This window comes from Helianthus annuus, chromosome 6 (assembly GCF_002127325.2).
Source record: "Helianthus annuus cultivar XRQ/B chromosome 6, HanXRQr2.0-SUNRISE, whole genome shotgun sequence".
NCBI lineage: Eukaryota > Viridiplantae > Streptophyta > Magnoliopsida > Asterales > Asteraceae > Helianthus > Helianthus annuus.
Window position 1 is genome coordinate 18,737,161 of NC_035438.2, and position 12,980 is coordinate 18,750,140.

The 12,980-nt window shown below is 37.6% G+C and overlaps 1 protein-coding gene across 2 annotated transcripts; it reads right to left on the reverse strand.

Annotated features, from left to right (window-relative positions):
• Positions 1–8,321: 8,321 nt before the first annotated feature.
• LOC110864913 (transmembrane protein 53) lies at positions 8,322–12,689 on the reverse strand. Of its 2 annotated transcripts, none has more exons than XM_022114080.2 (6): positions 12,544–12,689; positions 10,739–10,835; positions 9,883–10,632; positions 9,683–9,788; positions 8,893–9,062; positions 8,322–8,786 (listed from the first exon to the last, which is right to left on the reverse strand). In XM_022114080.2, the coding sequence occupies exons 3-6, from the start codon at positions 10,602–10,604 to the stop codon at positions 8,519–8,521; spliced, it is 1,266 nt and encodes a 421-aa protein (XP_021969772.1). In that variant the 5' UTR covers positions 10,605–10,632; positions 10,739–10,835; positions 12,544–12,689; the 3' UTR covers positions 8,322–8,518. The 2 variants fall into 2 exon arrangements, with proteins under 2 accessions (XP_021969772.1, XP_035830314.1); XM_035974421.1 differs by lacking the exon at positions 12,544–12,689 and adding an exon at positions 11,079–11,968.
• Positions 12,690–12,980: the final 291 nt, after the last annotated feature.

Below are 12,980 nucleotides of genomic sequence, written 5' to 3' on the forward strand. Positions count from 1 at the left end.
TATGAATTTTAGATGTTTACTCTACCTACTTTCTTTTTGGTTTGTGTTAGTCCCTTGCGTTGTTTATATATTTTATTTTCTTTACGGAATGTTTTGACATAAATAATGGATATATAAGAAAAAGTTCTTTTATTATATCCATAAAATGATGAAAGGTTTATATAATATGTTATAAATGATAAGATTAATTGTAATGTCTTTTTTTATATAATCTTAACTATAAAATAAATACCACACATGTGGTAGTTAATAAATATTTTAGATAACACAAGTGTTAGTTAATAAATATTTTAGACATGTATAATACGTTTTCATTCAACGGTATGAATTCGAGTTACTAAACCTTTTGTCACCGCTAAGTCTTGATGCGAAGGTATGGGTGACGTAGTGGTTAGATGGAACCCCGCTAAACGAACCAACCATTCTCGATTCCGTTTCTTTTTGTACGATATAAATTTGATGTACTTTATTTTTTTTATCTAATTGCAATGCTTTTAAAAGTTACATTGAGTTAGATCAGATACGTCGTCGAAACATACGTTTTCACTTGGTTAACTCATCAGATTACGTTTTGACTAGTTAATTCAATGTTTACAACGGGCCCGCGGTGCATCACCCGCGGGTTATATTACTTTACATAAAATGTATACATTTGTGGGTCACCGGGGGGCAACAGTGAAAGTGTACTATTTTTAACGTTATTTTACTAATTTCGTGAAAATAACGTTAAATGTTGAGGACGGTTAATCATGCATCATGTGGTGGCGTTGATAGCTGAAAGACAAGGATACATGCACTAATCGGTCTTTGTCCCGATTGCCGAGTGTTATTTGCCTTATGTCCAAGGCTTGATGCAAAACTACTATCGAACCGGGGTCTTACTGGAAGCAGCCTCTCTATTCCTATGGGGTAGAGGTAAGGCTGTCTACATGTTACCCTCCTCAGACCCTACCTTTGTTTTGCTATTGATGAGATTTACTGAGTATGATGATGATGATGATTATACATAAAATAAATAAAGTATATTATAAAATAAACCTATTAAAAATTAACAAAAACCTAATTTAAGCAAATTTATAAAACAATCAACGTAGGGTTGTAAATGAACCAAACGTTCAGCAAGTTTGTAAACCGTGTGGCGAGAAGTTCGTTTACGTTCGTTCGTTTAGTTATTGAACGAACACGAACAAGAAATTATGTTTGGTTAGTTAAATGAACGAACACGAACAGACGTCTTGTTCGTTTAATTACGTTCGTGAATGTTCCGTAATACGTTTGTGCACATTCATGTTCATTTGTTTATGTTATTCATTAAATATCTTTTAGCATTTAATTAAATTTATCTAAACTTTTATATTCTTTAATTCTTCTTTATCTAATTACCTAAACAGATAAAATAGAAAATCTTATCTCCACCTTGTTTATGCACCACCCCACTTACCTTCTCATTATTCACATCGAAAAATAATATTGACCTTTGTTCAACAATTAGGGCTTCAAGGTCTACCGCTGCTCCCTCTCACCATCCACCTCTAGCCACCGTCGTGGAACACGTTCCTTTCCTTAATGAACGAACACGAACAAAAAATCTTGTTCAGTAAGTGTTCATGAACCGTTCGTGAACATATTATATCCTTAACGAGCGAACACGAACATGGCCTTGTTCATGTTTGTTCGGTTCATTTACAACCCTAAACTCATGTTTAAAAGCCACTAAAAGACATATTTCATTATTCGATGCTAAATGGAATATATATAATCCATAGCAATCACCTATTTCATTCGTCTGTTTTCAAACCAATATGGCTTTGTCTTTATATTTTTGATTAATTCACGATGAAGCACTTGCATGCCACCAGTCCTTCGCTTCACCTTCGTTGATTCATTTATACTTCAAACCAAGATGGTTTCCTCTTTGATGAGCTAAATCTTAGAAAAGAAACAAGAGAGAGAAAGGTAATCCCAAAATCAAGCTAACTTCCATTAACAGACTTTCAACCGTTTATAACAACATTTACAACGACTGACTAACACTAAGGACCCTAAACTATTACAGACTTGACATTTTAGTCCCTGAACTCAATACAACAACTAACCACTGATATAACTACTGACCTTACACTAACCATTGATATAACCACTGATATAACTACTGACTTTACACTAACCACTGATATAACTATCCACTGCTACATATCAAAACTATCCACTGCTACATATCAATTTTCTTTACACATCAATAGTCCCCTGTTCTTGACATCTTTGTCCTCAAAGATCATCCATCTGGAAATCAGGAAACCTCAGCTGCAGTTCATCTCTGAATTCCCATGTAGCATCTGAATCTGGCAAGCCATTCCATTTAATCAATACTTGACCTGCAGCTCTGTTACCCCTTCTAACAACTCTTGATTCTAAAACTTTTTCAGGTTTCAAAGAAAACCTATGGCCCTTTGGAATATGAATGATTGTAGTGGGAGGTCCTGTTGCCTTCTTTAGTAGGGAAACATGAAATGTGGGGTGTATATTAGCATCATCAGGTAAGTCGAGCTTGTATGCTACTGCACCCACCTTTTGAACCACTAAGTAAGGGCCATAGTATTTAGGTGATAACTTGCTATAGGCATGACCCCTTATAGAACTCTGAACATAGTTTTGTAGCTTCAAAAATACCCAATCTCCCACTGCAAAGACTCTATCAGACCTGTGTTTATTTGCCTGCTGTCTTAGTCTATTTTGAGCCTTTTCGAGTGATTGTTTCAACAGTCTGATTGTTTCTTCCCTTCTGATCATAAAGTCATCCACAGCAGCAACCATAGAATCTCTGTGCACATAGGGTACATGTAGAGGTGGAGCATAACCATACAAGGCCTGGAATGGAGTTTTATGGGTGGCTGTGTGATAGTTAGTGTTGTACCAAAATTCTGCCAAAGATAACCATTTCATCCAAGAGCTGGGCCTTTCCATTGTCATGCATCTCAAATAAGTCTCAACACATCTATTGACTACCTCAGTCTGGCCATCAGACTGAGGGTGATATGCTGTAGACAAGGCCAAAGACACCCCCTGCAACCTTGTGAATTCCTTCCAAAAATGACTTAAAAAGATAGGATCTCTATCAGAAGTGATAGTAGAAGGCCACCCATGCAGCTTATATACATTGTCAAGGAATAACTGAGCCACTTGTGCCGCAGTAAATGGGTGTGATAAAGCCATAAAATGGCTGTATTTTGTTAGCCTATCAACCACCACAAAGATCACCTCTTTACCTTGTGACTTTGGAAGACCAGATATAAAATACATGCTTATATCAGACCACACCTCAGTTGGAATAGGTAATGGTTGTATTAAGCCAGGATATGCAGAGCTGTCATACTTAGCTTGTTGACAGACATTGCAAGCCCTTGGGGGGGGGGGGGGTAGTTGCACGGACCTCCCATCCGCCGGAGTATTGCAACTCCGCAAGCTAGCTTAGCCCCATAGCTGCCTGGCGGTGATTACCCACGGTGAAGAGCCCCAACACCCCATTAGGGCATTGCCGGGAATCGAACCGGTGACCTCAAGAAGAGGCTGGGTGAGGCTGGCCAACTGGGCTACCCCAGAAGGTTACAAGCCCTTATAAACTCTTTAATGTGCTTAGTCTGACCCTTCCAATAAAACAAACTCTTTAACCTCTGATGTGTGGCATGCACCCCACTGTGTCCACCCATTGATGAAGAATGGCAAATTTCAATAAGTTTTCTCCTTAATTCCAGATCTGTCCCTATCACCAATTTCTGCTTTCTTTTTAATAATCCCTCATGCCAACTATAATGATGAACCTCCTCCCCTTGTAACAACTTCTGAATAACCTTTTGAACTTTTGAATCATGCTCCCAACTGTCTTTAATACCTTTCAATAGTAATGGGTCAAATGATGACATTACCATAGTATAGACAGTAGAACTCTCAACCCTTGATAAAGCATCTGCCGCCACATTTTCAACTCCTTTCTTGTACTGAATCTCATAGCTGTAACCCATCAACTTAGATAGCCAAGAATGTTGTAAGGGAGTTGTAATTTTTTGTGTCAGTAAGTGTTTGAGGCTCTTCTGATCTGTCCTTATGATAAAAGGCTTAACAATCAGGTAATAATGCCATTGTTTAATGGCCATTATTATGGCTAGTAATTCTTTTTCATAAACAGATAAGATCATTTGTCTAGGGCATAAGGCTTTACTGAAAAAGGCCAGGGGATGACTATCTTGAATTAAAACTGCCCCAATTCCTTTTCCTGAAGCATCAGTCTCAATGATGAAAGGCTTAGTTAAATCAGGCAGTGCTAAGACAAGAGCCTCAGTTAATGCATGTTTCAACTGATCAAAAGCTTGTTGGGCCTTATCATTCCACTTAAAAGAGTCTTTCCTTGTCAATTCAGTCAGTGGCTTTGCAATTACCCCAAAGGACCTTATGAATTTCCTGTAATACCCAGCCAACCCCAAGAACCCCCTAAGCTGCTTAACATTCAAAGGAATGGGCCATTCTTGAACTGCCTCAATTTTTTAGGATCTGTGGCCACCCCATCTTTGTTGATTATATGACCCAAGTATTCCACTTGTTGTCCACCAAAACAGCATTTTGATTTCTTTGCAAATAACTGCTGACCCTTTAAAAATTTTAAAACCTTCTCAAGATGAACCAAATGTTGATCAATATCCTGGCTGTAAACCAGTATATCATCAAAGAAAACTAATACAAATTTTCTCAAGAAGGGTTTGAAAGTTTGGTTCATTAGAGCTTGAAAGGTTGCAGGGGCATTAGTTAAGCCAAAAGGCATAACTAAAAACTCAAACAGCCCTTGGTGTGTTCTAAATGCAGTTTTATGGATGTCATCCTTGAACATTCTCACTTGGTGATAGCCAGACCTTAAATCCAGCTTAGAAAACGCAGCAGCTCCTTTTAATTCTTCTAAAAGTTCATCAATAAGGGGTATAGGGAAGCTGTTCTTGATGGTGGCATTGTTAAGTTGTCTATAATCAACACACATTCTCCATGTTCCATCTTTTTTTTAACAAGAACCACAGGAGCAGCAAAAGAACTTTTGCTGTTTCTTATCACCCCTGATGCTAATAACTCCTCAGTCATCTTCTCAATAACATCTTTCTGGATTGACTGATATCTGTAGGGTTTCAGATTTATAGTCATCTCTTCATTTTTTTAGTTCAATCTTATGATCACATTCCCTTGATGGTGGTAAGCCTTTGGGTTCTTCAAACACCATTGGATACTGATTCAGCAGTTCTTCAAGTCTATCATCCCTTACTTCTCTAGACACATTTGTACTTTGACCATTTTGCCCTTCTAATGATACCAACTGAATGCCATACATGTGAGATTCCACTAACTGATTTGAATGGCTCAACATATGTTCCATCTGTTCTATAGAACAAAGGCTTATTTTGTTATTATTACTAATTCCCTTCAACACTTTCTTTTCACCATTAACCATAAATTCCATGGTTAACTGGTTGAAGTTCCACACAATGTCACCCAATGGAGACAACCACTGGATGCCCAACACCATATCATAACTATCCAATGGGATTACCATCACATCTGCTTCAAACCACATTCCCTGCATCATCCATTGAAATTTCTTACACATTTTTGCACAATTAATCTGATTGCCATTTGCCACTGATACTTTCAAAGCTGGTACATCATAGGTAACACATTGCAATAATTTTGCCAACTTTTCACTGATAAAGTTGTGTGTGGACCCTGAGTCTACTAAAATGTACAATCTTCTGGTCCCAAAAGAGCCCACAATCTTCATTGTTGAATAAGAAGGAATGCCATTCATAGCATGTATTGAAATTTGTGGTTGCCCTAACATCTCAGTCAACTCTACAGCCTCATTTTCATTTCCTATCTCCATTTCCATCCTCACCATCATCATGTATTTCAATAATAAACAACTGTTTATTTTTACATTTATGAGTGGCAGAATATTTCTCAGGACAAAAGAAACATTCCCCTTTGGCTCTTTTTTCATCAGCCTCCTTATTTGATAATCTTCTTACCAATTTTCCCCCAAACTTGTTACTGGGACTAGGTAAAAGGGGTAGGTTTGCAGCAGGTACACTAGGTGTTCTGTTAGCAAAACCTGTTTTCCCCCCAGAACTGGATGCCGTATTAAGGTTCCAGTTAGATTTCTTGAACTCTTTCCTACCAAATAAGGTTGAATGCACATTATCTTGCTGCCTAGCCATTGCAATCGCCTCTCTCAATGTTTTCGGCCTAAATACTTTGACTAAACATCTTATTTCTGGTTTCAGCCCCCCTACAAACAAACTGGCTGCATACTCTTCAGACAAAGCTACTTTGGTCATTAAAGAATCAAAAGAATTGCAATAGTCCTCTAATGACCCAATCTGTTGCAAATTCTTTAATTCTTCCATAGCATCTTCCCACAAATTATCAGAAAATCTTGCTGTTATAGACCTAACATACTCATCCCAAGTGATCAATTCTACAGGTCTATTTTGGCTAGCCAAATACCCTTGATGCCATCTTAAAGCTATGCCCTCTAAATTGATAATAGCAAATTCTACCTTAACATTCTCAGGAGTTTTATCAACCAAGAAGAAGTGATTGCATTTGTAAATCCAACCATCCACATCTTCCCCATTAAATTTTGGGAAATCCAGCCTCCCCAACCTCGCAATTCTTTGATCTTGATGATGAGTAGTATGTTGACTACTGCTTGCTTGTAATGTTGTTAATTGCTGATTCAAGGTATCAAACATGGATTGAAGATTCAAATTCAATTGAGCAATAGCATTTCGATTATCTTCCTGCAGAAGCTGACTATTTTGAATTGAATTAGCGTGTTCCTTTAGGGTTTTCTCCAATTTTTCCATTTCTTGCTGACGAGTATTTGCCATTGCGCTGAGATTACAGAATTTGAAATCGGAACAATCGATTTCAAGAACAGAACTGATACGGAAATTGAAAATGAAGGCAAACTGATCGAACAATGATCAATTCACGGAATTGAAAGGAACGGATTTTGATCGGAATTAGGTCACCGGAGCTCGAATCGACTGAGCTCTGATACCAATTGATGAGCTAAATCTTAGAAAAGAAACAAGAGAGAGAAAGGTAATCCCAAAATCAAGCTAACTTCCATTAACAGACTTTCAACCGTTTATAACAACATTTACAACGACTGACTAACACTAAGGACCCTAAACTATTACAGACTTGACATTTTAGTCCCTGAACTCAATACAACAACTAACCACTGATATAACTACTGACCTTACACTAACCATTGATATAACCACTGATATAACTACTGACTTTACACTAACCACTGATATAACTATCCACTGCTACATATCAAAACTATCCACTGCTACATATCAATTTTCTTTACACATCACTCTTTAATGTGGCTTTGAATTTGAATTAAGCTCTTTTACTTGGAAGCTTTAATGTGGCTTAAACTTTTAGCATGCCCGGTTCGAGCCTTTTGTAGGGTGGTTTCCGGTTCGTTAATAATTGGTCGGTTTGAACTTTGAATAATCAGTGGGGTTGGCGATTCCCAGTGGGATCAGGCGGTTGGACTTATTTTTAACTTATTGGTGTATCTAATATCATATTTTTAACTTTTGGTTTTGTAACATCTCAGATGAATATGTGGACATAGTAGTCTTAGGATTATAATGAATGTTTGACGTTAAATACCATTAATGAGCGCTTCATACTTGAGTATGAGTGGACATGAATCGTAACACTCTTACACTCATTCTCCCATACTAACCAATGTTGTCCGTTTTGTCTATTGGAAGCTCGCGGCCAGTATCCATGTGAAAACTTCACACAAGGTCACCCATCGCTAATATCCAAGGACGTTTATGCCTCGACTGTGAAACACTCCTGTCATCTACATTCAATGTGTTAATGTGGGCTCAGATGGAAGCAATTGAAGATGGATGCTCCAACCTATTGGGGTGTCTCCACTCCACTCAGGTTACTAAATACAAAGTTGTAAGCTTCTGGTGAACAAAACGGACAATTTTGATTAATATATAGGGTTAGATGTTTGTGATACCTTAGTCAAATCTGCCATCATCACGTCTTCACGTTCATCAGTTCAAACTCTCCCTCTTTGATGCGTTTGGCGGCCTTTCATGTTTACCCGCATTGATGTTTTGAAGACCATGGGTCGGTCCTTCCCCTTATTGTTGTGCTAGCTTCTCTGTGTTCATGTTTGTTACAAGTTTGATAATTGAAAGTCATTGATGTAAAAAAAAAAAACAAATTTTTAAAAATATGACTCATATCAACTTCATAATTCCATATATTTCGGGTAACCAAAAAACATAAAGAATTTGAATCACAAGTGTTAAAAAACATGAAACCTATCCTCCACCGTGTATATTCAACCCCAAAAAATATGTCAGACCGTCATCAATGTAAAAATGTAGAATAAAAGAATCAGTGTTGTAGTCAAATAGCAGGCGTCATCGGTATTTCAATCACGTCTGCAAGAATCAAGCACACAGTCGTTGAGGAACTGCGAGAGCTGAGTAGTGTACAACTCGGGTTCATGTCTAAAATGATCAACATGTGGTGTTGATTTAAAGTTGCATGATCTCACCACACGCCCCATTCTCTGCTGCACCTCTATGAAAGACTCCACGGATCCTGCAGGAATGACTTTATCCGCACTGCTATAGATGTATAACTGTGGACAGCTTGGCTGTCCTGATTTTAGTTGCACTAGTACATTTGAAAGCCTCCTGAAAAACGAACCGACAATATCTAACATTAACTCCTTAAATGATCAAAATTTGTCAAACTCTCAAACTCTAACTTTCAAATTGCGCAATTTAAAACCAAGTATACTTGTTAACTGCGGGCAGATTTAGAACCACGTGAAAGAACTTCTCCAAAATCACAAGCAAAGCGGCTTCCTTCATTGTCGGTTTGGCAGAAATATCGTCTGTACTTCTGTTTCCTTTCGCTGCAATACTGTTCTTCTTCAGAAAAGCGGCAGAGAATCCCGAAGCCCAAACCTACATTGAGCGTTCACAATTAATAACTACCGTTTCAAAATTTTATAAACCAATTTTGGTTTTTTGAGAACAATGCTGTCAAGGTTTCAGTGTTTATAAATTTGTAAAAGAGTAAAATGCCATTTCGTCCCTGAGGTTTGGCCAGTTTTTCGACTTTCGTCCAAAAGTTTATTTTTCCGCATCTGAATCCAAAATGTTTGAAATCTTGCCATTTTCATACGGTTCGTTAACTCCATCCATTTTTTCGTTAAGTAAGTGGTATTTACATCTTTTTTGTTAACTTAAAGGGCAATTCGGTTTTTTTCCACTTTATGTACAAGCATTTAGCATAATGTACAAGTATTCAAAATACCCTTACTAAATAAAAAACAAAAATATTATTTGTTAAAAAGATGAAAATACCCCTGACTTAACGAAGAAAAATGAATGAAGTTGACGAGCCGGGTGAAAATGGCAAGATTTCAAACCTTTTGTATCCAGATGCGAAAAAACCAACATTTGAAAGAAAGTCGCAAAACTGGCCAACCTCAGGGACTGTGGGACGAAAATGGCATTTTAATCTTTGTAAAATGTTAAAACGGAGAGCAAAAACTTAGTCCTTAACGTGTTGATGATGTTACCTGTGGGTCCGGGGCTGCAACGGGTGCGGAATCCACAATACATCCCTTGATCCTTTCCATTAGAGTATCGTCTTGTCTCTGAAACTTCTCCAGCATCGCTCCATAACTGAAATAGAAACAAGTATTAGACTGAAATTTTTTTTTAAAAAAAAACCTTGTATGAAGGAATAATAATAATACAAGATGAAAAGGGCTTTTACATTAGCCAACCGGTGTTGCTAAACGTGTGAAAAACCAAATTCTTTGTACACTCTTCTTCCAACCATTCTGCAAGATGGTTCACAAGCATATCTACATACTCTTCGGCTTTCCCTCCAACTTGATAACTTAAAATCTCCGCCATTGGGAACGTGAACGTAATTACATGAAACCCTTTTGAGGTATACCAATCAGCATATTTCTTAAGATGTTTTTGTTTAGCACCTAACCATCCAAGCAAAACCACCACCATCTTAGAGTTTTTGGATAAATCAACGGCATTAGGCTGCGGTAAATGCCATCTGTACACAATGTCTGTAGACGTTACAGTAGGTACGCTAGAAGAATAATCTATTGGTTTCGGAGCTTTTGCCAGCTCAGCTGACTGATATACGTTGAGGAAATGCTCTAAAGATGGAACATAACAAGCCATGTTGTTTGAAAGACAATTGTTGCCAACATGTTTCATTGGATGTCGAAAATTTGGAATAGGTATCAGGCTTTTTGTTGCGAAAGATTCAGAGAAACTAATATCAGAGACACGGGCCCACTTTGTTTCGCTTATTAAATTTGATGTACATCCGCTTGATTGTTCTGATGAAAGACATGCTTCCAATGGGTTGGATGGCCATATTTTGTCACGAAGATCAGCAGACACAGATGCTAACGCAACAGCAGAGGCTGCAACGACCGGTCTTTGAAAAATACCAGACAACGATCCCATAATCTTGGAATCAAGCGATGCAAAGTATCTGACACATAAATAAGCAATTGCAGAAATAAACATAAGACAAAGATCCCACCAACACATAGAAAAAGAAAAACGAAGTTGACTGCTTAATTAAAACGATTTCTTACCTGCAGCGGGTTTTCGGACTTTGGGCTGCCAATAAACGCACGTATTGACAGCCCACGTGAAGTCTTTATATATACACGGTCGGCGACAAGCTTCTTCCTATTTACAACAAATATTCTTAAGAAGCATTAGATCAACGCAATGTAAGTTCTAAATTAAAAAAAAAAAAAAAAAAACAATCTTTTAATCAACCCAAGTGGGAAAGAATCTCATGAGGATATATTATTCAAACAAAAAGAGGAATAAGTATTTCCTGATTCAGAGGACCATTTGGCCATTTTATAGCCACAAACATTTTTGTCCTGAAGCAACATTAAAGAATACCAGAAGAAGATAACGAACATTAGATAAAGTGGACAAAGCATGGTCAATTGATGTCCTGAAGCAACATTAAAGAATACCAGAAGAAGATAACGAATATTAGATAAAGTGGACAAAGCATGGTCGATTGATGTATGAAAGCATTTATGTAGAATTCCACTTTAACGCCCTCAAAACATTTAGGGTTGTCCATTTTTCACCGTCTGTGATAGTTCTGGCCAAAACTCAAAATCCATAGAGCAACTATTTTAGTAATGCATATATGAAGTGAGCATCTCCGATGCATCCACTTTTAAACGCGACATGTCAGCTGCCAAATTAGATTTCCACTCATATTTTAAACACACTCATTTTCTCTCCAATGTTACATCCACCTTAGGTGCAGTTTGTTTTTAAGAGGTAAAATGTCTGCAGTCTGCGGACCACATCTCTAGAAGAAAAGGTTGGACCAAACCTTTGCAGTCTGCAAGAAGAAGGCTGTTTGTTTTTTAACGTATGTAAACTTCTAAAATAAACTGGTGGCGGTGGGTGGTGGTTGTGGTGGACGGTGGTGGTGGGTAGTGGAGTTTAACCCTCTGCAGACGTTACAAGATCTTAAAAGTGGTCGGGCCAAGTTTGCACCAAGAAGAGCCCGGGCAGACGTTTTTTAAAGAAACGTCTTCGAAAAAACAAACAGAACAAACACTTTGCAGATGGCAATATCTGCGCAGATCTTTTTTAGAAAAACAAACACCACCTAAATAATTGTTTGTGTTTAAAAACGGGGTCACCACCACCACCCATCCAGTACTTCCGGATGGTAACTCAACCAGTAATATTTATAAGCGAACGCCACATAGATGCCACTTATTACTTGTCTCGTTGCGAGTCAAAAGCCATAGAGCAACTTCCTTCCCACATGGTCTTATGAAGTATTTTTGGCAAAAAAATAAATAAATAAAAATCGGTTCAAACATGAGGGGTGCTTTTATATATAACATGTTTATTGGCCCCCCCACCCATCCCTACCAATATGTTTGCTCATAATAAGATTTGTAACTAGTTGTGCACTTTTTAGTCACATTCAAGTCACCCCAGCATTGCTTGTCGTGTTCATCTGAATGTCTATTTTCCTAAAGCAACTGTCGTTTTTCCCATAATTTTAAACCTATAAAAATATTTAAAAAACAAAATTCAAACATTGATGTTTGACGCGTGAAGCAAAGTTAAAAGGTAGGAACAAGCTGGAAACACGCGTTACGAAACGTGATTCCATTGCGTTTCGCTTTAACCGTGTTGTACGGTACAACACCGACATGCTTAATCTCCTAAACGAAACGGTTTGGTCTGCAATGTAGGTTTTCAATTCAACGATTCGGGTTGACATGCAGATTTTAATCGTCAATTCACATTCAAATGTAACCTATGAAACCCTAAATCTTATAAAATAAACGGAAACATTACAGGAAAAACAGCCGGAAATTGAATGTAAATACGATAAAGTTACCTGAGAAACGAAGAAGTTGAGACCAGCAAAGTTGATGCGGTTCCCGAATCGCCGGAGACCAAAGAAAGCAGAAGGAAGAAAAATGGGTTGCCGACTTATATAGGATGCATTTTTTTTTTTTTTTTTTTTTTTTGTTGACAACCTTTAACACTGAATCCAGGTGGAAATATATGGTGTCCACTGTCCAGAGCTAAATTACTTTTCTATGACAATTATACCCCTTTACCAAATTGGAAAGCATTTTTTCTTTGTATTGCTTTCTAAAATATGCAATATTCTTATATTTTTGTCTCTCTTGTGGTAGATATTTTATAAAAGAGTAAAATATCTCTTTTTTTAGGTGGTGTTACATTGAGTCCCTGTAGTGAGAATTTGGAAATCTAATACTCTGTACTCGAGATTTTTTAAGGATAGAAGGAAAGGGAAAAGGAGGAAAA